At 35.7% G+C, this 26,657-nt stretch overlaps 1 protein-coding gene across 3 annotated transcripts in view; it reads right to left on the minus strand.

Annotated features, from left to right (window-relative positions):
• Window positions 1–26,657, minus strand: part of ANK2 (ankyrin 2, neuronal) — an 843,213-nt gene that overhangs the window by 91,834 nt on the left and 724,722 nt on the right. For all 3 annotated transcript variants that reach the window (XM_006881082.1, XM_006881081.1, XM_006881083.1), the window contains 4 exons: window positions 19,027–19,099; window positions 12,218–12,362; window positions 3,416–3,518; window positions 2,481–2,584 (listed from right to left, as the gene is read on the minus strand). In XM_006881082.1, the coding sequence (XP_006881144.1) occupies window positions 2,481–2,584; window positions 3,416–3,518; window positions 12,218–12,362; window positions 19,027–19,099 (425 nt within the window). The remainder of the gene's footprint in view (window positions 1–2,480; window positions 2,585–3,415; window positions 3,519–12,217; window positions 12,363–19,026; window positions 19,100–26,657) is intronic.

The raw sequence follows: 26,657 nt of genomic DNA on the forward strand, positions 1-26,657 counted from the left end.
TATCTGAAACTAGAAAATCGCAACAGCAAAAAAGTGTTTGGAATAACAATACGTAAAATGAATTCTAAAATTAGTAAATGAAAGGAATTCTGTTTTATATCTGTTAATCCACTATGCTTTTATGAAACGAAGAAGTGAAAACTTAAATTTTTTCCCAGGCCTACATTGATAAAATCATGGCTAGGGATGTAAGAAAGAAATGTCAGATTTAGTTTGAATCAATAAAGTCATGCCTTAAGGAGCAGAAAAAAAATATTGTCAGCCTTTCTTTTGCCATATATTTTGTTTATATTTTGGAAAACAGATTTCTTTTAAAATTGTCAATATCTATTCTCCTGTAATCACGAACATTAACCATTGAAAATGTAAAACAGAGGTAAAATAAAAACCACTCATACTACTTATTGGTAGAAATTTTATCTTCTTTCCCTTTATAGAATCAAATATATTATTATATATATATTACTTAATGGCACCTGCATAGAAAATGCTAACCTGTAATGCCTTCTATCAAAAATTCCATTTTTTACAGTGCTGAAAGTTGTGGTAGATTTTGAACAAATTGCTTAAGAATTCTCTCAGTTTAGAAAAAAACATAAAAACAATTACTCAATTCTTGGTATATGATGAAGAAAATAATAAGAACTTATATGCTACAATGAATATTCAAATGTATGAGTATCATAAAGTTTGTCAACATCATAAAACTTAAAATTGTACATCTTGTAAGACTTCACTGCTTGTATTAATATAATAGTGAGGCAATAATAGTTAACAAAATTAACTGATAAAAATAACATTATGACAAATATAGCCATTATGATCTATATCACATTGATATTGTCATTTAGAGGATTCAAAATATGTTTTTTTAACTAATTTGAAATTGTCAAGAAAGTGAGTAGGGATTAGTATCAGTCCTAATGACTATAATCTATTATTTACTTTTTTAACTTGAATCCTTAGAGCTCTCCTATGGCATCACTAATAGAACATTCATCTTACAGATAATTACAGAAACTTACAGGTTCTGTCTAATTTGCTCATAGCGTTAAGGCCAGCACCTGAAGTATTTTAACCTGCTGATTGTTCGAACCACCATCAGAATTCTGATTGGTCTCCCTTCTATGCATGTGCTCAGTCATGTTAATGTGTCTTCCACAGAAGAAACGTCATAAAGCCGTTATCCTTAGAGACTCGATCTCACTTATCTGTCACCTTTAGTGCATAGCACAATTCTAATGATTAGTAGGAACTTATAAATGTGTGAAGAACTAATACATAAATGAATGGAAAAGTAAAGAATATTTGAGAGAAATAGATATACATTAATTACCTAGCTATCACCAGTAATTAGAGCTTTATTAAGCAAAATCATTTCCTCCTAACAGGTTATTTGATATTAACTGTGCTAATATTAAGGTCCAATTATTACCAATGGAAAGTATGATGTCATTTTTCTGGGATTGTGTTTGGTATCAGTATTTTTTTTAAAGTTGCAAGTGATTTTAACATTCAGCCAAAGTTGAGAATTGCTCACTATCAGTGCTAATCTTTGAAATTTCAGGGGGAAAATAAGAAAAGTTTGTAACATAAAAATAATTCTGAGAAAACAGAAAAAAAACCACTTTGGGATAATTATTTAAAAGGGCACAATCTGTGTAGAGTTTTTCTATAAATATTTATATTTAAATATTTATTTATATTTAAATATTTAAAAGGGCACAATTTGTGTAGAGTTTTTTTAAAAAGTGATAACAATTATACATGAAATGTGAATTTCATGTATATTTATAATATTACTATATTATGTGAAACTACTAAACTATGAATAAGAAAGTAATTGTGAGATGCTACCATTTCAAATTCTATAGGGAATTTCTATTTCCTGTAACTGAATTCTTACACTGTAAATATGTTTAAAATTATTTAACTCAAAGCCTCACTTTATAACAAGTAAAAACATAGTATTCCTTACACAGCAACATATATAATCCCTGGATGATTGATTCAATTTAAATTTTTACTTCTTATTCATGTTTTTATTTCAAATTTGAATTCTGTAATTTTGTCTAAATCAAGTCTCCATTAAGTAAACACTGTTTTAAATAAACAACATCATAAAAAAGCCCAGAGAGTTAGTAAATAGAAACTTTCTCGAAAGCAAGTAATCTTGCCTATCTCTTCAGTGTCTTAAAGACATTACGTGCACAGTAAGAAGGCCACTGGCATATCTGGTTAGAAGCAAGCTGTGTGACGCATCAGTTCTACCAGTTATTTTTATACAATAGTTTTTCTGTGCTCAATTCAGCCCATTTTGCTAGTTAGTTTGTTTGAATGAAGCAATGTTATTTACAAGTTTAAACAAAGGTCGACTCTATTGCAGCTAGTCATCAGCTAAAACCACTGGACAAAGCTGTTATTTTCACACTCATCTCTTTTTACCTCTTGATCTGGATACATAATATTGATTTACTCACCCTGAATGAATAGGGCTGGAAGAAAGAGCCACGTTGTCTAAATTCTCAGTGCCCCAGCTTAGACGATAAGAATTCCTTTCTGCCTCCTTGGCTAGAGTTGACACCTAAAGACAATGAACACTAGATTTAATATAAAAAAAAAAGCTTCCTTTGCATTAAAGTGACACATAATGAAATCTAAAAAGTGGTACCTGGGAAAAACTTTCATTTAAAAATTTGACATAAGACCATTTAAACAGAATCCTTTGAAATGCATATCCACTTAAATATATATAAATTAATAATATAATAAATTATATTATTGATACACAAACACAGACATGATTATCTTTGAAAGGTGGATAATCATCTATTTTTGTAGTCAATTAACTCGAACTGATAAAATTATACTTAAAATGAAATATTCCAGACTTCTGTCTAAATCCTTTCTATACATTCAGAGTCTTAAATATTGGGAAATCTATTTGAGTAGATCTACTTTCTCCTTAGAGATTTCATAAAGGAACATATTTTTATAAGAATCTTCACTGAAGAGTTCAGTACAGTTGAAGAAATAAGTAGTCAATTAGTTCAGAAAAAGAGGAAGACCCTCAACCAGATGGACTGTCACAGTAAGTCTAACAGTGGGCTCAGGTCTATATTAGATAGGTCGAGATTCAGATCTGCTGTTTATAGGGTCTCTATGCGTTGTAATCAACTCCGTGGCATCTAACAAGAATGACAAGTTAGTTCAGATACATTCTGCTCAATGGAAAATCTAGTGAGAAATACTCATGTTTAAGGCAACTTCCAAATCTTTTATGCTAGTTTGTCAGCTGATTAAGAATTATTTTCTGTTTTAATTAATCATATTCTTGAGACTTTATTCCAGCATACTGTCGTGTTAAAAAGACTCTATACAAAACCAAGACAAGGAGGCAAAAGAAATCACATACCTGGTGGCTGGGGATCACAACGGTGTCGTCAATCATGGCACTGTCCCTCAGGTAGGAGGCATGGCTCAGGGTGTGTGACCTGTCGGAACTGAAGGATCGAAGGCTGGTAGGTGGGCAGGAGGCCATGGTGATACACCAGCAGCAGTGGCAGGGTTGGGAGGATGAAATGATGAGCCAAGCAGGAGAGTGAAAAAAGCGTGCTATTAGCTAACAGTGCAACTTCCAGGGGGACATAAATCGCAACCGTGGGAGAAGGAAACACAGATTTCTGTGTCATCCTACCTCTCTGTTCAACAGCTACACTGACACGACTTTTTACTGGTTCCTACCCCTCAATGGCAAGGGCACAAGGGAATCCAGAAGTTAAAATTTGATACTCCTAATCTGATTGATTCATTTTCTTCCCAGAAATGTTTGCAGCCAGCAACTGGAGCTTGCTTATTGCCAGCACAAGAAATCTACACAGGAAATAATTCCAGTGTAGATTGCTTAAATCTGTGTTAAATGTTAATCTTCCTGTAATTAAGCAAACTCTCAGGGCGAAAGTGGACTGCCCGCCAATAAAAGAACAAAATGAGAGGGCAGGTTTCATTTTCATTCCTTCTTTTCCATTTTCTCTCCATGGCTTTTTCTCCTCCTCTCCACACTGAATGGTTGAATGCTGGTGCATTCCCCTGGAAGATACAGAATGTGGTGAACTAGGGCCAGATACATGCTTCCTGCGGAAGTGGAGTTCTTCTTGTTTGTCTCTGGTGTCTCCCTCAATGGTATTATTTCAAAGGAGAGCACTGTTCCCTTGCATGTCCTGTGTGTGATGAGTGAAGAACCAAAGAATGCTGGTTGCTGGGGCAATGAGATGCAAGAGCATGAGAAACTGTTCCTAAGCACCATCCCAGAACACAGACACACCTGCCAGCAAATAAACAAACTGCCACCAGACAATGAAGGGGTGGGGAAAAAAGCTTTGGCTTCAAAATGAGGTTTAGGCCTTAATGATTAGTGCTTTAGATTTTCAACAAATCAGAAGTTTAAAGTCTCATATATAGACTCAAACGTGATGGCAAAATTTGACATTGTATCTCATAGGTAGAACTTCATTCTTTGTCATTTTTCATAATCACATGACATACAGACTGATACCTTAAATAAACTATTATTTATTCTCATTAGCCCAAGAATGGAAGATTTCTAGTCAAAATATTAGCCCAAAGCCCATAAGGAACAGAACAAAAGAACAATATGATAAGAGGTATGCAAGGCCACAATGTTGGCAAAAGCAAGCTTTTTTACTTTCAGTTAATAGGTATTTGGCCACTGGAGCTCTGTAGAATTATGGAATAAATGCCAGTTTAGAGTATTTTTTTTTTAATAGAAGCTACTTTTTAAATTTTTTTCATCTTTAAAATATACCTAATTTGATGTGTCATTTATAGTCTTCTTTGTAAAGTATCAATGTAATCAGCTTCAATGATACTTGAGGAAACTATCACATTGTAGGTAATCCATTAAGTCATGAGGACCTTGCTCTTACTATTTTGCAGGTATGTTTACAACAAAGAAAATAGACTTCAAATATGCCAATGGTGACATGAACAATAAAGAGGTGATCATATGAGTCTATGTGTTTATATCAATACCATAGTTTACACAGATAATACATGCATGACATGGATTTTGCAAACAAACACATATACATATTATTTTTCTGTGCCCGTGATGCATATGGTAGGTATATGAATGTTATTTACACTGGTGTGTTATGTACAAAATATATGATGTACATATGTATGTTTATAATGAAGTCTAGACATAATTGGTAAATAAGTTGTTTCATATCACATCTGAAACTCAGACACATGGCCACTGAGTCAGAACCAAATCATAGCTGACCTACCATTGGGTTTCTGAGGCTGTAAATCACAGAGGATGAGACTGACCTTCCTTTTTCCCTGGACTTGAAGAGTCAATAATGTGCGGCCTTTGGGTTAGCAGTGCAAAACTGTTTGGAGCAGGCCATTAGAGAAGACTGAGACTTTAGATATGGCCAGGACAGGAGGAGCCTAGATTCTTAGTAAACCCATTCTCAGGGACATTATTATCCCTAGAGCATGGAGGTAGCTTATAGTATGACTTTGTTGTGGGGTGTGGTTTTATTTTGTCCCTGATTTTAATAGCAATGATTATAGTTTTTCGTTATTATTATCATATTTGTTGTGGTCTTTGTTATTGTTTATTTTGGGTTTTTTTAATCTGGTATGAAAAGCAATGCATATGAATTTGTAAGTAAGTCAGTATAAAATAAAAATAAAGCAACAACAACAACAGAAAACCAAACAAAATATTATGACTTTGTAAATCATGACTGACTTTTATCTGACCCTGAATTTGAGGCTGAGGCAGAGACTAGATTACTGGGGAAAGTATCTTTGATCTCACTAAAAGTCTGTCTCAACTAATGGATTGCACATGCTGATGAGTGGGTTAAGACCCCTAGTGAACCCAAGAGACAGAGTGTAACTCTCTTACAGGGCTTCCAAGGCTGTAATCTTTCTCAAAGCAGATTCTCACACTTTGTTACATAGTGGCTGGCATACGGAACTATTAAACCTTTCTGCTGTGCCACCAGGACTGCTTCTCAATTGGTGGGCAGAACAATTTCTCCAACCATTTTCCTCCACAAAGCTAGTTTAAGTGCTACTTGCGTGTACTTTGTATCAAGCATAGATAAGTAGCACTAAGTCTATAGCTATGATTCTTCAGTGCCATTGAGTTGGAACTGACACGGAGCCCAGCCTCCAGAAGGTTTTTCCAGAATGTAAATCACACAGGAGCTCTTCTTCCTCCTGAAGGGCAGCTAATGCATTTGAATTATCAGAGAGGTGATGCCTTTGGGCTACAGGCTATGCCATTCTGTCTCCTTTATTTAATTTTCAGTTGATCCTGGGAGGAAAAATAAAAGTCCTTTATTCGTGAAATCATATGGCTTGTCTACAGGCTCAGGCATCTCCACATTGAGTGGTTTCAGATTTGCTAATGGTATCTTCTTTATACATAGATTTACAATTCCAATGTTTAAACATTTAAAGCTGCCACACTTTAACAAACAGTAAACAATGTGGCTGAGGCACTGCAGTGCAGGACTGAAAGTGCCGGCTCCTAGAAACAGGTGAGGGCTAGAGCACTAAGTAGCAATGACCTTTGAATACAGCACTAGTATAGTCGTGAGGGGGTCTCAAAGGTGAAACTGGAATTTAGGTTGAAAAGCAACATAATGAACTGTATTCAAACAAAAGTCTATCAGATAAAACCTTTTTAACTGCTATTCTCAGAATGTTTCTATGGCCTGGTAGGCAAAGTTGTCCATTTCAGGAAGGTAGTATTACTATGTCATGAAGTTTTAAATAAGATGGTATAATGTACAACCAATAAAACACCACTAAAAAAAGTCACATTAATAATAAAGATGGAATATATCTGACCCAGTGATAAGAAGCTGTGCTACAAGCCAAAGGTTCACAGTTCTAATCCACCAGCTGCTGCTCCATTGAAGAAAAATGGGATATTTCCTACCATGTGATTAACTGTCTCTGAAAACCCACCAGAGGGTCAGCTACAGGTCAGTTCTGACTGAACAGTACACAATAATAAACAACAATCTGACCCTAAGTTTGTTTCTCTGCTTTGAACTAAAAGTGATAGAGTAGTGTTATTTCTTTTGTCCTTTCTAAAACCCACCAAAAAAGTCATACTGAGAGAAGAGAAAAGAAAATCACAAAACACCACAGTGTAACAGGATGAAGAGAGAAAGAAATAAGATACGTAGGACACAGACAGGAGAGCTGGGGTGACAGAGAGAGGCCAGAAGAACAATTAAGTAGGAACAATATGTCTAAATGTCTTTTTCTCTAAGATTACTGTCACCCACACTGTTTACGACCTTGTGAAATGCTAATTGGTTACTTAATCAACATTTATAGTTTCTAAATGTCCTTTTTTACCTAACCAGAAAATATTTAAATGTCCTAAACATAATTAGAATATTTCTTCAGTGGTGGAGAGATTATCTACTCTGAAAAAAAGAATGATCAAATTATCTTGAATAATTCAAATCCCAGGATCACAAATTGCCTATCTTGATTTAAAATATTACAAATATTTCAAATATTTTGCCCTGTGTCATAATTTATTTTTATAAAGTCAGAGGTACAAAATTTAATAAGTTTGTAACTGCTCAGAGTTATATTTTAGTGCAAAGTTTTTCTTGATATTCAGCTACAAAATGTATCAAACATTTTATTATGCTCTAATGCTTTTTGTACTCTGGTAAAACTATACAAGCAGGTAGCATGAACATAAATTTCACTGAAAATGTTAGTTAGCTCAGTAAACTACAACATTTATTGATCATCCAATTAATGGAATTTTAATTTCAATTTCAATTAATGTAATTTTAATGGAATATGTGACTATAAAAAATATGCTTGTTTCAATAAATTGAAACTCTTCTTTATTTTCATCTGCACTAAGTTACTGTTTATTCAGTGTTCTCGATTTTCAGTAGTTTTTTAAATTAGTAAGCAGTAATGAAGTAAAACATACACAAAGTCAAATTTGACAGCTTGGTTGTGTTTTTGTTCATAAACACTTATATGTTTTTTATTCTTCAACACTCATGTAGATTTATGTTCCAGAAGTGTTTCTATTATCTCCAACACGGCATGGCATACTTGGGTGAGGTTTGCAAAAGCCATGCTAGAGTGTTGTCGACCACAAGGTGGCGATGTTACAATTAATACAAAGTCATGCCTGGGCCAGGTCACAGAGACTTAACTCTATTAATGCATTTACCTCTTCTAGTTATTAAAGTTTGTAAAAATCCTAAGTGAATGATAAATCCATAATTCTAGAATACAAACACACACACATACAAATACATTTACACACACACACACAAAGCAGTGAGCCGGGAAATGTTAATGGGTGTGGCCAGGAAGGTTGTGTTTTCATGCTATGTAATACCTACCTGGGCATGGTACTACTGAAGGCATACCAAGTAAAGAAATAATGAAAAGGAGAAATGGTTACTGAAAAAAAAGCAACTTCCCTGTGTCAAATTGTGCAAAATAATAAGACAGGAAAAAGCATGAAAATGGGATGCTTTCTGTATTTTCATTTTGGAAATCATGAAAACACCTAGCAGTCTTGAATGGAAGGAAGCATGAACCTGGAGGTCAGATGGTGTCTTGCTTGTTCCATGACCTATTCTTAAATGTGTGCGCAAACCACTTGCCATTGTTTAATAGAAAACATTCTGCTAAATTGTTTCTTCCTCTAAATACCTTGAAAAAGTCCAAAGGGATCATATCACATGATTTATTCTTAATAAAAGAGTTCATGCTGAGATAAAGGTTTTTACCTTCAAATGTCATAAATTATGAATGCACGCAAAGTCATCAAAATTTTATTTTAGTAAATTTTTAAATCTACCAAGGACCTCAAATTATTGTGTCTGACCAGAGCAATGTGTCCAAGCTCAACAAAAGCAGTACTGACACTGTTGTCAGCTCCTCTACAGTCTCTCTTAGAATGATTTCTCCTTCTCTGTCCTGACCCTTAGAACTCACTGACGGTAAGGAAGTGTCTAATATTTTTTTCTCTTCCTCACACAGCTCACTCATATCACCACCAAATCTATTCTTGTGTGCCTTAGATCTGATTCATACAGGATGGAGTAGAACTGCTCCAGATGTGGTAATGAGGGAAGAAATTCAAGCTGCTCTGAAGGACTTGACAAAAAATAAAGCCTCAGGAATTGATGGAATACCTATCAACATAGTTCAACAACCATGCTGCCCTGGACATGCTCACCAGATTGTGCAAAGAAATCTGGAGAACAACTACCTGGCCAAATGACTGGAAAAAAAAAATCCATATACAGAGTGTGAAAATTATCAAACAATATCATTAAGATCACACCCTAGAAAATTCCTGCTGAAGATTACCCAGAAAGGACTGAAACAGTACATTGACAGAGAAATACAAACTGGGTTTAGAAGAAGTAGTGGTACTAGAAACAATATTGCCAATGCCAGATGGATGTTGATAGAAAGCAAAGAGTACCAGAAGAATATCTATCTGTATTTCATTGACTACGCAAAGGCTTTTAACTGTGTGGATCACAAAAAACTGTGTGGATCACAACAAACTGTGGCTATTCTTGAGGAAAATGAGAATCCCAGAACACTTGATTGTGCTTATGTGAAACCTATACTTGGACCAGGAAGCAGTCCTCAGAACAGAGCAGGGAAACACTACATGGTTCAAAATCAAAAAGGAAGTATGTCTGGGATTTGTCCCATCTCCACACCTTTTCAATCTATATGCAATCTATATTAGGAAGCAGAGCTTTATGAGAAGGATTATCAGGATTATTATCAGGATTGGAAAAAGATTCATCAGCAACCTATGCTTTGCAGATGACACAACTCTGCTTGCTAAAACTGACCAGGACCTGCAGAAGGTCAAAGACTGTGGTATTCAATATGGATTGAAGCTCAACATCAAGAAAACAAAGATTCTCACACCTGGGCTAATTGGAAGCACCATGATAGATGGAAAAGAGATTCAGGTTGTTAACAATTACATCTTCCTCGGCTCCACAATCAACATTCTTAGCACCAGCAGTCAGGAAATAAAAAGACAAATTGTATTTGGAAAATCTGCTGTCAGGGACCTCTCTAGAGTTCTGTGAAGCAACGGTGTCAGTCTAGAGACTAAAGTGTGCCTGATCCAGTCCATGGTCTTCGCAATTTCTTGCTATGCATTAAAGAGCTGACCAATGACTAAAGATGACAGAAGAAAAATTGATACTTCAAATTGTGGGCCTGGAGAAAAGTCTTGAACATACCATGGACTGCTAAGAAAACAAATAGGTCTGTCTTGGAGAGGGTGAAACCAAGCTTCTCCTTGGAGGCTAAGATTTTGAAGCTCTGCCTCAGATATTTTGGGCACATGGCCAGGAGAGACTGGTCCCTGGGGAAGGGTGGAGGGGAAGAGGAGTACAGCAGAGGAAGGCTCTGAATGAGACGGATTGATACAGTAACTGGGGCAATGGGGGTTGATGTGTCAGAATTCGTGTGACTTGCTCAGGACAGGGCAGGCTTCAGAGCTGCTGTACATAGGGTAGCTATGGGTTGCAAGAGACTCAACAGCACATCACATAACAACAACAAATCTTCCCAAAAGTAGACTGTCACTTCATTCTCCCATAGAATAGCTGGTAAGCTTGAACCTCTGACCTTTGTTTCACAACTAACCACTTAAACTATTGTGCCACAAGGGTTTCACATAAACCCAGCTGTTCCTAAGTTTTCCATTTTTCAAAACTTCTTGAGAGCTAACAAAAGGCTTTCTTTAAACCATTATAAATCATGGTTCTCTCAGTCTCCAAGTTGAGCCTTTTTTGCAATCTTTCTCAAAAATTCACCCTCAAAGAGATACATCCATCTAGAATGCAAATGGAATTTCTTCTCTTTCCCTTTACATGCTCAGAACATCTACTTCATTTCTCACACATATCATAAACTCATGGAGCATTTAAGGCTTCAAATGCCTGCCCTCACTCCCTTTCCTCCCAAACTCTTCTTACCTTTTTTCTTAACTTGAAATAATCTCCAGGAAGTTTGAGGTCAGTAATATTTTGTGCACCACTAGCCTATATGCTCATAACTCCTACATTCAGCAATGATACATTAAATATGTTTGTACTTCAGCACCTACCACAGAGTCTGTTACAGAAAGATATTCATTAGATACACACCAAATTATGAAAAAAAGGAGAGTATTGATGTTCAAAGAAGCCTAAGAAAAGTATATTTTTGCTATTTATGCCTTTAAAATGGTTTACAGTAAATAAGGATTTATTTCTGAAATTCTAAATATGTTAAATACTCATAGGAGTTCTTAGGAACGAGCTAAATTTAAAATTATAAACCTAATATCAAGGATTAGCAAATATCCTTTTTATTTCACAGCATGGGCAATCACATGCATGACCTAAATTTGCAGACACACTATTGACCAAGTCGCCTGGGGATGCTCCAATTTGACTTGCCTAAAAAAAAAAAAAGTAAAAAGCAGTTGTATTAGGGAGCTCTTGTGGCCTAGTGGCAAGAAGCTGAGCTGCAGTCCTGAAGGCACGTGGTTCAAATCCACCAGATGCTTTGCTGGAGAAGGAGGGGCAATTTCCTCTTCCAATTTAAAGGCATACAACAAGTTAAAAATAAACAAACCAAAAAACAAAACAGTTGTACTAATTACTAGCCACTAAAACATAATAACTCTCATATTTCAAAATATTACATGTAGCACTCAGGTCTTTCTATAATATCCAGACTCCCCGAGATTCTGCACAGATTTGTTTGGTTTTTTTTTATTTTGGCTTTTGTTACATTTTGTTCTATTTTTCATAAAAACACTTATTCTTATAGGAATGAAGAGCTGTTATTTACACTTGACTAAAACCTAAATATACAGGATTCAAACCAGATTTAAAGAGTTCATTATTAATCATAGTACTACTTATTATTGTTGATTAATGCTAAGTCATTTAATCATTGTAGGCCTCAGTTTCCAGTTCTTTAAAATAGGTACATCTTAAAGATATTATAAAATATTTGAAATATTAACTGTTGAGATTGGCTGTCAAGTGCTCAGTAATTGCATCTACTTGTTTATTGTCGATATTAAAATATGTTGCACACAGTTTTGATTTGACACAAAGTATGGACTTTGAGATAATACCTGTCAGATCGTCCTCCCTCCAAACTGTATCGCAGGTAATTCATACCATCCAGGAACTGGCTGCTGGGTAGAGAGTCATCACCTAGTTCTTTTAGGTCTTCAGGCCTAAGGTACTCTCCTCCATCACCTGTCATTGTGTCGTCACCTTTAAATAATCAGAGGTAGATGGAGAAAACAATTTATTTGCTGAATTCACATAAACTGTAAAATACGATTGCTGTTATGAAATTCCGTGTAGTCAAGAAAACATTCCACAGCAACACAAAACAGAGCACATGTTAATTACTGAAAAGACCTAAAACTTAGAGACTTAATATTTACTTCATTTTCCCATTTCTTTCAAACAAGAAGTAATTTTCCGAGCTGTACTTTCGCTTTTGTTGCTGTTGTTGCTGTGTACTTCTGAGTCAGAACCGACCCACAGCTGACCTTCCAGTGGGTTTGAGGAGGCAGTAAATTGCACAGGAGGAGAGAGTCCAACCACCTCCTGAAGGAGCAGCTGATGATTGGTGTCGTTAGAATTGCAAAGCAGTTTCTTACCAGAAGGCCACCAGAGCTCCTCCTTTTAGTAATACTAATCAAGTTGGTTTACTAATATTTTTTAATTATAGTAAGTAGTTTATTATTTAAATAATTTAACTTAAAATTAATACACTATATAATTATTGGGGTTCTATGTGTAGTTTAGATAATTTTGTACATTATAGGCCCATCTAGCAGTCTTTCTTCATAACTTGCTACTCTTCTAAAACAAATACAAAATATTGTAAACGTAGTCATAGCAATTTGTAAGTTTAACAGAGTTGCACATAACAGGGAAAGAAGGCAAGAATGAAGTGAGCAGATTGTGACATTTCAAGGAACAACCTGGAAGTCAATTTTCAAAACACTAAATTTTGGAAATGAGACAGCTTCCCAAAGATAAAAGTTGGAATAAGAAAGCAAATAAAATAACTAAGTCGTGGCAGGAAAAGAGAGGTAAGTGCTGTAGCTCACTCTTAAAACCAAAATAGAGTTCATTCCCTGCACACAGATTAGAACAGAACACTTTCAAAATAGAGGGTTCGGGTGATTCCGTAAGCACTAATTTGTAGGGATGCTTTATATCCCACTAATGGCCCAGGAGGATAGACTAATATAGTTGAGATAAGCAAACCATATTTGAAGAGCCACTCAGCATATACTTGGAATCTGATAACCCAGTTAAGAAATAAAATACTTAAAGGAAAAGAATTAATCCTTAAATTAAGTTTTGTAATAATGATTTGATCTTGTTTATTTAATATACTATTTTCAAAACTAACTGATTTAACAAAAGGGATCCAGTAAATACTGGAATGTGGCTATGCTCTTATAATGTCATTACTTTGTATTTCTATATTAAGTACTTAAAAGTCAGATTCATCACCATGGAATCAGTTCCCACTCATGTGCTTCAGAATAGAACTGCACTCCACAGGGTTTTCATGACTATAATCTGATGGCAGCAGCTTGCCAACCTTTTACTATGGGGACCAATGAGTGAACACCAACGGCCAACTTTTCGGTTATTAGCTAAGAGCAAATTATTTGCATTACCCAGGGACCCAGACATACATTGGGGGACTACTAGCTCTCCAAATTACTTCCAGCTCTGGATAGTTGGAATACAAGACCTTTCAGGAAATGTAGATGCAATTCACTCCTCATTCGATTTTTATTCCGTTTCTGCTAAGCAAGTCAGGCTATACAGACTCATAATTAAAAGCTGAACCTTTAGGATTAGATAGGCCTCAGTTCAAATTCTAAATCAACCAACTATTGGTCAGTAGATCTGTCTGAGCCAAAGTTTCTACTATTAAGGAACCAAGATCATACAGATAATCTGCGTCACAGGGTGGTTACATGAATTAACCACATCATTTAACAAAGTGCTAGAGCATAATTATTGCTAGTTAATTGTTTATTTAATAATAATAATAGAGTTTAAATGTTATATGCAAAAAAAAATTAATGCATAACTGGCAGGTTTTAAAATATTGTATACTCCTTGCTTCTTTTTAAATTAAGGTGGTGAAAGTTACTTTCTTCCAACTACCTTCTTGTCTCTAGTGTTTCTTTACACAGGAAGAGGTGAAAATAAAAGTGCAATGATAAAAGACCATCTCACCGAGCACAAGCTGCATAATTGTGGCCAACTTTCAGAATTTATATAATCAGAGGAGTAAGAGATCACTTAGGGATGGAACATTTAGAGTAAGCCTCCTTGAAAACAGGAATGCAGCTGATCTTTTGTGTTAGATTTTAACAGGCAAGACAAGACCATTTCAGGTGTCGTGTAAAGGGTCATGTTGTTGTTGTTGTTGTTAGGTGCCGTCGAGTTGCAGGCGACTCATAGCGACTCTATGAAGGAGAGTCCTCAATGCTTGGGTGCCTTTCATCCTCTCTCCAGGTTCATAGGGTTTCCGGAGGAAAGCTATTATGGAATTGGATGCCACTCCTCCTTCCATAAAGGGTCATAGACGGAATGAAAAGATTAATATGTACTAAATGCTTAAAACATGCTAAGTAGGTAACTTGGTAGTTGTAAATTTTCATGCTGGTGAATAATAGCAAAAGTTCAAGAAGAAGGTTGGTGTGTGAACATAGGGACAAAAATCAAATAACTTGGACATATTATTGAGTATGGCATACATTTTTTAAGCATTAATGCTATTATTTTCTCCTTCTTGTAGAACTGATAAACTTTTACATAGTTGTGCTTGTATGTATCAAATAAATTGGACACTTCTTTATATATTTCTGGGAGGGAAAAAAATTCCAATATCAATTCTAAAATAAAAGTCACTGAAAGGGGGGTTTTCCAGACAGGGTAAAAGTTGAAATTATTTTCAGAAACAGTGGAAGAGGTTTGTTAACATTTAAGAAGGCTCAATTTACTCTTATTTTTATGTGAGAAGAGTTGTGGCAAATACTTACATAATGCTCATGATTGTATAAAATTATTAATAATATAAACATTTTATGGTTTTAAGGTTTCAGGTTAATAAAAACACTCAAGCGCACACCTACACAATCTCATCCATATTACACATGCAATTGCCAAAGGAAAAATTAGTAAAACACTCAGGTTTAAATATTAATTAAGTTCCTTCTACTGAGTAAAAAAAAAAATAGCAAAAATCAAGCTTTCACTCCAACAGTTCCTTTACGGGTACCTGAATCACTAAATGCTTCCCCATCAATAAAGTTGTCACCAAACTGTTTTAAAGCTGTTCAACACACAAGGGAAAATTAGGATAGTCCTACAAAACAAAATATAATATGCATATACAAATACTAACAATTAATTGGCAAGTAGTAGGATGAAGGACAAATCATTATAATACTTACAAGTAACATAACTTTGGCACTACATTTAAATTTATTATCAATAGTAATAATATTTTTATTTAACATCATTCTTGTCATATATTTTTTTACCATAATCAAAAATTTATTGAAAAAATTGACACCCAAAGAAATAAGGGCCACGTACTTTAACAAAAAATGAAATGTTATTATAATCTTGGTGGATTCACCAGAATTACTGATTGGGAAGCTTTCTGTGACTGAACAGAAATTCAGGGTGTTGTATAGAGCTTTAGTGCTGCTTCCTTCTGAATGAACAACCTTCTGTGAGCCTGGCTTTCCTCCTGTGGGCTGACACAACACTGTTGAACGAACAACCTACACAAAGATCCACTGTGTGAGCATGGCTGAAAACTGGGGTGATTTGTAGCAACCTGGACATTTCACATCCATAAAATCAGAATTTGGGCTTTGCACTAATCAATTCTTTTTATGCTTTTTCTTCTCATCTTCCAAGAAAGGATGCAGTAAATCTCTTGCCAAAGGCATGGTTACACTTTCTCAAGATCATGCCTATGAGAAATTCTTCTCATATATTCTTATAAAACTGAACCAACTCAAAGCCAATCACCAGAGTGCGAATTCAGAAATTAGTTTCAAATAAGCACATCTCACTGCAATTTTTTTTTCTTAAGCTTGTATATTGAACAAACCTAAATAAATACCATCAGTATTTTAATTAGAGAAATGACATTTTTAAAAATAATCAAAGCTTAGTATCGGGCTTAGTGTCATCCTTTACTATAATAATTTCTTAAACATTTTCCATATAATTATGCGTATATATCTTCATAGGGTTACTATGAGTCATAATGGACTCCATGGCATATAACAATAACAACAGAGAATTTTTCAAACTGTACATTTGAGTAATAATTGCACTATTGAGTGCATACTTTATATGCTACTTTCTCTATGCCTTAGCGGTAAACATTTAGTTCTAATGCCATATTTCAAAATCCCATGAAGTTCCAAAAGGACAAACAAGATGACTTGGAAATGGTGGATTTGGGATGTTCTTGGGAGGCAGACAGTGAAACTTCAACTGACACCTTTGAGCATGTTGTTAAGAGAGGTCAGTCCTTGGAAAAGAACATCATGTTTAGAAAGGTGAGGGTCAGTGAAGGAGAGGAAGATCCCCAGTGAAATGGATTGACACAGTGAGCTCAAGTGTATCAGAGATGATGAGAATGACACAGGTTAGGGTCCAGACTGATTGTTCATAGAACTGTTATAAGTTGAAGGCAACTTGACAGCACTTAACAACAATGACAACAATGTAATAATACATGTTGTCATTATTATTTGGTGTGCTTGAGTCGAGTATGACTCAGAGAAATGGAAAATCTGAAACAAAATCAAGTGAAATCCTCTGGTAGAATTAGAAGTGAAAAGTCATGAACTTCTGGTTGGATCTGCTACAGCTCTAGCATATTCTCCATTGTGTCAGACCACCTCTAGTTCTCCTTCTAGATACGATTTCTCAGAATTTTGTTTGAAATCCTTTGCCTTAAGCCATTTTCATCAATCCTAAAACTTTCAAAACAACCAAATCCAACCCACTGCCCCTTGGGTTTCCTAAGTCATAAATCTTTGAGAGCAGACTACCTTACCAGAACTGCCTACCTTTACTTGTTGTTGTTATGTGCCGTCGACTCATAGCGACTCTATGTACAACAGCCCTAAACCCTGCCCTATCCTGTGCCAATCTCACTGCATCACCTTTACTTTGCAACTAAATACCTCTTTTTTTTAACTTGTCTTTATTTTTTAAAAATTTTTCTACTATTTTATATACAAATTCAAATATATTATTTTCAAGAACAAATTCTTTCAATTTCCTCACCCCCTCATGATTTATTACCCCTCCCCCTGCACATCCACATTCCCCTGCTTCCACCCTCTTCCACCCCTCTTGGATCCTTATACTCATTCTACAATAATGGTTTCATACAATATTTATCCTTGTAGGACTGAGTTAGTTCACTCAGCATAATGCTTTCCAGTCCCTCCCAAGTTAGGTAATAATTTACAAAATCATTGCTCCTGCATGCTGCATAGTATTCCATTGTGTGAATATACCATAATTTCTCATTCTTTTCATTTGTGGTTGGACATTTGGGGCTGTTTCCATGTTCTTGCAATGGTGAATAATGCTGTTATGAACATTGGTATACTAATCTCAATTTGTGCCTCAGTTCTCATTTCCTCAGGGTATATGCCAAATAGTGAAACAGTTGGGTTAATATGGAATTTCTATGTTCAGCTTTTTGAGGAAGCATGAAACAGCCTTCCAGAATGGTTGTACCATTTCACAATCCCACCAACAATGTGTAAGAGTTTCTTTCTCACCACTTCTTCTCCAACATTTATTACTTGTTGCCCTGTTAAACTTTACCACTGTTACTGGAGTGAGATGGTACCTCAGTGTGGTTTTGGTTTGCATCTCTCTTATTGCCAGTGATTTGGAGCATTTCTTCATGTGTCTGTTTATCATTCAGATATCTTCCTCTGTGAAAATTCTTTTCATGTCTTTTTGCCCATTTTGTAATTGGGTTATCAGTCCTTTTTTTGGTGGAGGCCCAGGGGTATTCTGTAAACATTTGTTATAAGACTCTTGTTTGAGATGGTATTGCTAAATGTTTGTTCCCAGTCTGGAGGTTTTCTTTTTCACCCTGCTAGAAATTAACCATGAGGCCTAGTGGTAAGAAGTTGCACTGCCATCCCCAAAGACTGTGGTTCAAATCCATCAGCTGGTTAGAGGGAGAAAGACTGGCAATCTCCTCCCATGTGATTTACTGCCTCTGAAGATCCACTGGTGGGTCAGCTATGAGTCATTTCCAACTTCATAGCACAGAACAATAAATCTTATGTTGAATGAGCTCCGGTGGCTGAGCGTGTAGGAGTTGTGTTGCTAACCCAGAGACATGTGGTTTGAAATCACCAGCTGCTACATGGGAGAAAAATAGGCAATCTCCTCCAATGGTATTTTCAGCCTCCAGAAACCCACTGAGGGTCAGCTATGAGTCACTTCTGAAATCTTGGCACATAACAATTCTTAGATTGAATCAGTACTACTATCTGCTGTGCTGTTTTGACCTACTCTAAGGTTCTTTTCACCATCCTTTCATCCGAGATGTAAAAGAAGTTCTGCACATTTTAACTAGTTCAAAAGCAGGGATGTTTCAGTATGTCTTTGATAAGAATTTAGGAAAGCCAAGAAAGATGTTGTAATATCCCTCTTTTTTACAAAAAAGAAAGAAAATGCATATTTATCTGGAAAAGTAAAATTCTAACGGTTAAGATACTGTTCCCACAACTACTGCACCTGCTTGGCCCCTGCAGAAAAGAAAAAAAAAGGTTTTTTCTTTGTTTAAGAATACAACTAATATCATAAGAAATTTAAGCAAAATTCATACCTTCTTCATCAGACACATCAAGGACCTCAGTCATCGTCTCAGGAACATTTAGCTTATGTTTTTCAGTGATTGTCTGTAAATACAAAATCATCAGTGCTCAAGTTAAAACCAAACCAAACCAAATACCACAGAACTGTGGTGAAAACCATGCCCAACAGCAATCACAGCCCATTGGGAATCTCTCCCATGTGTGTATTTTAAAAGCCAATTCCGTCAATCTCTTTTCTGAAAACACGTTTTGTTCATTCTGAAGATAATCGTTTTACAGAAAAAGTGTACAAAAGAAAGTTCATTGTTTTAAGTTCCTATCTGAAATATAAGTTAGTTAGCAATAGTATTAATAATAAGTCATGTTGAAAAGTCAGATTAATGTTCTCAGACTCCCTTAAATTAAAAACTGTCTCCAGAATGCTTTAAAATGAAGTAATGATCATACGCAGTTCATTAAAAGTCAAGCCATCATGAAAAAACATAAATAAGTTGTAAACAATGTGATACAAGGCTCAAATGTGATACTCAATGTGATACTTTGGCTCAAAATGTGAAATATCGTCTGGAATTAGGACATCAAGAGTTGAAAATGAATCTTTTTAATATGTTATATTGGGCTATAAGTCTTACTTATTACTATGAATATTATGGATCTACTGCCTACCCTTCATTCTTGAAGCACAGATTAAAGTTGAGACCAGGCTCTGAAGTCTGCCTAGGTTTAAATTTTAACTTCAGCCCTTCCTAGCTCTGAGGTCTTGGCAAGTCCTTTAATCACTATATCACAATTCTTCATCTCAAAAACAAGGCACAGAGATTTGTACACTGATGTTTCTAGCAGCATTATTCATAATAGCAAGAAAATGAAAAATGGTGATAGTACAAATGCCCATCAACAAACAAATGTACGGAGAAATTATGGTACATTCACATAATAGAATATTATACAACACTCAGAAACCATCATTTTGAAAATATAACACGAGAGAGTATGGAAAGCACTATGTTGTGTGAAGTCATTCAGTCTTATAAGGACAAGTATTGCATAAGACCATTATTGCAAAGACTGTATAACCAGTAAGATGTGTAGAAATGTTCAAAGGAGAAAGAGAATAAAGGAGGGGCAACTGAGGCTGGGGAGGAAGGATAATCTCAACATTACAGAGTTTGATGGAAAGAGAGAGGAGGTAAAGGAGTTGGGAGAGATCCAGTAGGGACCTGAAAAGATGGGGTAAGGGTGGGCATGGTTAATGGTGATTAATTTTATGGAACACAATATATGAGAATGATCTTGTGAAAACACAGTGTGCATGGGGGAGTGCATGAAACACAATGTATACAAATGAAATACAATATATATGAATTTTGTCTGCAACCAATATTAAATAAAATAATTTTTTTAAAAAACAAGGATGGTTCTTCATAGGATTTCTGACAATTAAATAAAATATTATATATGCTATTTCATATGAAATATGAAGAGCTTGGCATATGACACACTCAGCAGGTATGTACCAAAAATTATAATTCTATTCTAATTGAATATCAGATTAACCTTAACAATGAAGGGCCTCTTAACTTTTTCAGTCACAATGCACTTAAGAAATATTTTGGGTGTTGACTATATGCCAGACACTGTCCCAAACAGCAGGATATTAGTGATTGAAAAAGAATAAAGAAAGGCTAAATCCACATCTCACCCTAAGAGTGTTTACTCTAAACTTCCTATTTCCCACTTAAGTGTTGAAAACATATGCACCCACTATGACATCATTATGAAACTATGTATGAATTGGAAATTCCACAACTCTAAGTGTAAAATTTTCCATTAAGGCTACCAAAATACAATGCATAGGTTGTTCAGGCTTTTAAATTTTGTTAAGATAGACGTGACATGTAGACTTGCTCAAATTCCTCAGTATCTCCTATTGGTACTTTTTTTTTGTCTAAAAACAACAACTTCGAATGTATTTTTGAGGAAATGCAATAGACTATTTTAAATGGATACGTATGCGCGTGTGCTTACACACACACACACACACACACACACACACACACACACACACAGTTATGTGTATCTGACTCATAGCTGACCCTCCAGCAGCAAGCTTTCTTAGACTATAAATCCATGGGAGATAATTACTAATCTTTCTCTCATAAGACAAAACAGCTGGTAGATTTGACCTGTCTGCCTTTGAGTTGGAAGCTTCTTTACCTACTAGGTCACCACAGCTCCTATATATACATGTGTTTAAGTCCCTGTGTGGGTGTGAGGACATATATGAAAAGAGGAACTGATTAAGTCACAATGTTACACTATACAAACCTTTCAAAGACTTTCCATTTTTTTCCCAGGATAAGACTCAGAAGGCTCTTTGTGATTTAGTAAGGAGAGGTCAGGAGGCCTTATCTCTCACTTTAATCTACACTGTGTGGAACTAGTTTCATTTCATCATCAGGTTTTACACACACACACACACACACACACACACACACACACACGTTCTCTCTTGGCCCTAAGATTTTCCACTTATTCTTTCTTTCACCAGAAATCTTATTCATATTTTCTTGGCTCCCATTGGAAAAAACCCCTTGGTGAACAGTAGCTTGACATTCTTACATGCGTTTGTTTCATTGTGTTTATCTTTAGCTCTGTACCCCAGAAGCATCATTTGCTAGTCCCTAGAGCATCACAGATAAACAAATTCATCTGTCTTACCTGTCTCATACAAGAGTGAATCAGAGTAAGAATTTTCCACAGCAGCAAAAATACGTTGTTGTTGTTGTTGCTGTTGTTGTTATATGCCGTTGAATCGCTTGCGACTCATAAAGACCCTATATACAACAGCCCTAAACCCTGCTCTATTCTGTGCCAACCTTATTGTTTCTGACACACTTACCACCATTATCCCCCCTCACTGAATCAATCAATCAATCTTATTGAGAGTCTTCCTCTCTTGTGCTGTCCCTCCATCCTTCCAAGCACGATATCCCTCTCCAAGGACTGATCCCTCCTTGCAACACGTCCAAACTATGTAAGACACAGCTTCAGAATCCTTGCCTCCAAGGAGAAGCCTGGTATCACCCTCTCTAGCATGAAACCTGTTTGTTCTCCTAGCAGTCCATGGTATATTCAGTACTCCTCCACAGCACCACAGCCCAAAGACATTAATTCTCCTTCTATCATTCCTAGTCCACCCATAACAAGTAATTGCAAATACTATGGCCTGGATCAGGCACACTTTAGTCTCTAGACTGCCCTTCAGTCCTCTGGAGAGATCCCTGACAGCAGACTTTTCGAATGTGATTTGTCTTTTACTTTCCTGGCTGCTGGTACCAAAAGTGTTAATTTTGGAGTGAAGCAAACTGAAGCTGTTAAGAATATCAATCTCTTCATGTCTATCATGATGCTGCATGCTTCTAAAATACGTATTCACATTCCTGAGATCTTTTATCTGTTGTAGCTTTGTCTTTTTCTATTCATTACATCAGGTATATTGCCCTATAAATTGTGGTAGTGATGGCAGGAATAAAAAATTAAGGAATTTTAAACTTTAAAAAAATATGTCTTTAACAGACTTATGATATAGTTACTTAAAAAACTAAAACAAAGATAATGATTAAATAGATTTTTCTTTGTGTATATATAATCTGATGAAAAAATAGAATGAAAATAAAAAAGGAAAGGCTCTATTTGATCCTTATACAGCATGTTGCTTGTGATACTTACATAACTGTATAGACTTTTATTCGCTGAAAATAAACATGACGTAGGAATGGCAAAAACATGCATCTGACAAATAGAAGGTAGGCAATAAGTGTGTTGAGTGAATGAGTTCTATAGACTATTATAATATGTTGTTTGATCATTACACTGTTGTTATGTATCTTTGCTTTGACTATGACTCATAGCGACCCTGTGCCCAGTATCTCTAAAACCTGCTCTATCCTGAGCCTATCTCACTGACTCTGACACACCTACCCTCATCCCTCCAGTTACTGCATTAATCCTTCTAATCTGGGGTCACCCTGTACTGCACTTTCTGGCCTGTTGAATCGACTTGGCCCCATTTAGGGGGTAGGGCTGTGTGAGGAGACCAAAGGTCTGGAATACAGGAAGAAGTATGATCTCTTCAGCTTGTAGCTGATGCCCATTTAAACCTAGCAACTGATGGCTGGGGATGAGTTAACCAGATGAAGAGAAGATTATCCATGCTGTGAACTAGGGTTGATTGCTGCAACCTGATGATTCACTGAACCCACTGTTGCAGTCATTGTGTCACTCTATCTGGTTGAGGATCTTCCTCTTTTTCACCTGCTCTGCATATTTTTCCAAGCATGATGTCCCTTTCCAAGGAATAGCCTTTCCTAACAACATGCCAATAGTACTTGAGACAAACCTTTGCCATCTTTGCCTTCAAGGAACATTCTCCCTGAAATTTCTCGAGGATATACTGTTGCTGTGTCAGCAGATATTAAGTACTTTTATCTAAAAATTCTCCTTCTGGCATTCGTATGCAATGGCCAGCTTTCAAATGCATGGTAAATGGCTGAATAGACCATGGCTGAATAAGGGGCACCTTAGTCTCCCAATGGACATCACTGCTTCTCAGTATTCGGAGAGGTCCCTGACTGCAATGCAATACTACTCCTGATCTCCTGTCTGCTGGTACCAAGTGTGTTGATTGTGAATCCAAGTAAGATGAATTCATTGACAACTTACAGTCACTATGCCAATCCTTCTTGCTAGGAGCCTTCTTTTTCTCTTCCTTCCATCTTTCACAGCATGATGTCCTATTTTAAGGACTTGTCCCTTCTGACACCATGTCCAAAATGAGATGAAGTTTAGCCATCTTTGCCTGTAACTTGCTGTACCTTAATTGAAAATGTATTTGTTATTTTCCATGGGATACTGAGATTCTTCTCCAAAACCACAACTCAAAGGCATTCTGTTACCTTTATTCATTGTCTAAATTTTTGAATCATAAGAATGAATTTAAAAGACCATGGCTTGAATCCAGTGTATCTTAGTCTTTAAACTGAAATCATTGCTCTTTGGCACTTTGGAGAGGTCCTTGACACCTGATTTTTTTTTCAGTACAACAAATCTTTTGATTTATTGACTGCTGCTACCCTGGATATTGATTTTGGATTCAAGTACAACTAAATCATTGACAATATCATTTTTTCTTCCATCTATCATGATGTTGCCTATTGGTCCAGTAGTGAGGATTTTTCTTTTCTTGATATTGAGATGTAATCCATATTGATGGCTTTAGTCTTTGGTCTTCTGAAACAAATGTCTCAAATCCTCTTTGTTTTCTGCAAGCCAAGGTCGTGCCATTTGCATAATGCAGGCTTTGATGAGTCTTCCTCTAATCTTGCTATCACATTCTTCTTCATACAGTCCAGCTTCTCATATGATGTGCTCAGCAAATGGACTAAATAGGTATGGAAAAATGATACCATTCTTACACATACTTTTCTCGATTTAAACTATGAAATGTTTCCTTGTTTTTTTTAGACAAACCTAGTTCATCTAGGTATGTTTTTCTCATGAGCACAATTAGGTGGTAAGAGATTCTCATTCTTCTCAATATTAGCCATAATTTACTATGATCCACACAGTCAAATGATTTTACATACTCAATAAAGCACACATGAATTTTCTTTTGGTGTTTTCTGCTTTCAACCAGGATATGTCTGATGTCAGCAATAATATCCTTAATGTCACAGCCTCCTCTGAATCCTGTTTGACTTTCTAGCAGTTCCTGCTGATGAAGTGTTCTAACCATTTTTAATAACCTTCAGCAAGGTCTTACTAGCATGTGGTATTAATGATACTGTTTGATAATTTCCAAATTCTGTTGGGTCATCTTCTTTGGGAATAAGAACAAATATGGATCTCTTCCAGTCAGTTGATCAGATGTCTTCTAAATTATTATAGTGTGTAATAGGCAGTCTCCTTTCATAAGGAATTGAAGTCTATGCAACCCAGTGGAGGGTCATTATAAGTCAAAATCAATTCAGTGGTAGCAGATTTGATTTTGTATATTATCACTCATCCATGGACATTAAAAATACATATATAAATGACATTCTTGATATTGTTTATTAAAGAACAACAATTTAGCCTTCTAGTCAATGAAGCTATATTCAAATTAAAGATATACTGACTTTACCTCCAAAGTTTGCAAAGTACTTTATATATTCTTATTGCATTGCCACATGATTCCCACTTAAGTCATATAGCACCAGATAACTCTTGGGAGTTTGAATACCTATATGTTTTCAATGCCTGTAATTCTCTAATGTTTAAACGACAATATAAAGATATAATATTTTACTATTGTCATTTCAGTAATGTTTAGTTCTTTCTGCTCTACATATCAATGACTATTTAAGGGAGCACTGGTAGCCTAATGGTAAGAAGCTACACTGGCAACACAAAGATGTACAGTTTGAATCCACCAGCTTCTCCATCAGAGAAAGAAAATCAATTCTCATGTGATGTGATTTGCTGTTGTTGTGTGCCATCAAGTTACAGCTATCTCATAGCTGACCCTGCAGTGAGTTTTCACAGGTAGTAATCACACAGGAGGAGATTGCCTATCTTCCATTGGAGCAGTTGGTAGGTTTGAACTGAGACCATTTGAGATAGCAGTGCAGCTTCTGACCACTATGTCACCAGAGGTCTCTACAGATCTATAGGAAGCAAATAATAAATATAACTAACATTAGGAAAAAATAATGAAGACTGTACAAATAATAAGATAATTGTTAATAACTCATCAGTTAAGTAAAGATGCATCGTAAGTAAAGTCAGATGCATCATATTTGACAGTTCTTCCAAACCACATTAAGAGATTGAACTAGTTGGCTTCTGCTGCCAAAACTATGTCCCTCTGTATGATGTCCTTTCCAGCAAATATAAAGTGATTGTAATCTCAAGGGAATGTTAAACTGTCTCCTGTCCCCTGCTGGGTTTTTGCAAAGCAAAGTTAGAAAAGCCTAAGTTAAAGAAACAAGCTAAGATTCCAAACTGTTTCAGAAATTTCTTTAGAAGAGACCTTTCCTTTACTGCTTTACGCTTTTTGCTACACAATGAGTTTATTCATTCTTCAGGACAAAGAATTCTGGAAGGAGGGAAAAGCAAAGAAAACTTTCTTTGATTAAAAAGAACTCACATGGCTGTTCAATATCCTGTGAATTCAACTGAAGTTAAATTATGCTAATTATATAGTTAGACACTAACTACTAAACTTAAATATTAAAAATATTAAATTTAATTTTATTAATTTCTGTAATTTAAAAATTGCCTTTTGCACTATTTGCTACCTTCCATTAGTAGTTATAAATTATTTTTAGTAAATCTAAGGACTGACACAATCCACAGGGAGTTACACTTCTAACCCAAAGGGGGCACCTCTCTGATGGTTCAAATCCACTAATAGCTGCAATGGAGAAAAAGGAGCCATTTCTTCTCTGATCACTTACAGTCTTGGATGAGCTGTACATGGTGGGTGAGCTGCATGTTGGTTCTGACTCAACAGAAATGAATTTTTTCATCTTTATAGACTTTAGGAAGTTATACAGAAAAAGACAATGTTTTCATCAAAAAATACATTATATGTTATTGG

Source organism: Elephantulus edwardii, unplaced genomic scaffold, assembly GCF_000299155.1.
Source record: "Elephantulus edwardii isolate Elephantulus edwardi_28Jun2011 unplaced genomic scaffold, EleEdw1.0 scaffold00012, whole genome shotgun sequence".
NCBI lineage: Eukaryota > Metazoa > Chordata > Mammalia > Macroscelidea > Macroscelididae > Elephantulus > Elephantulus edwardii.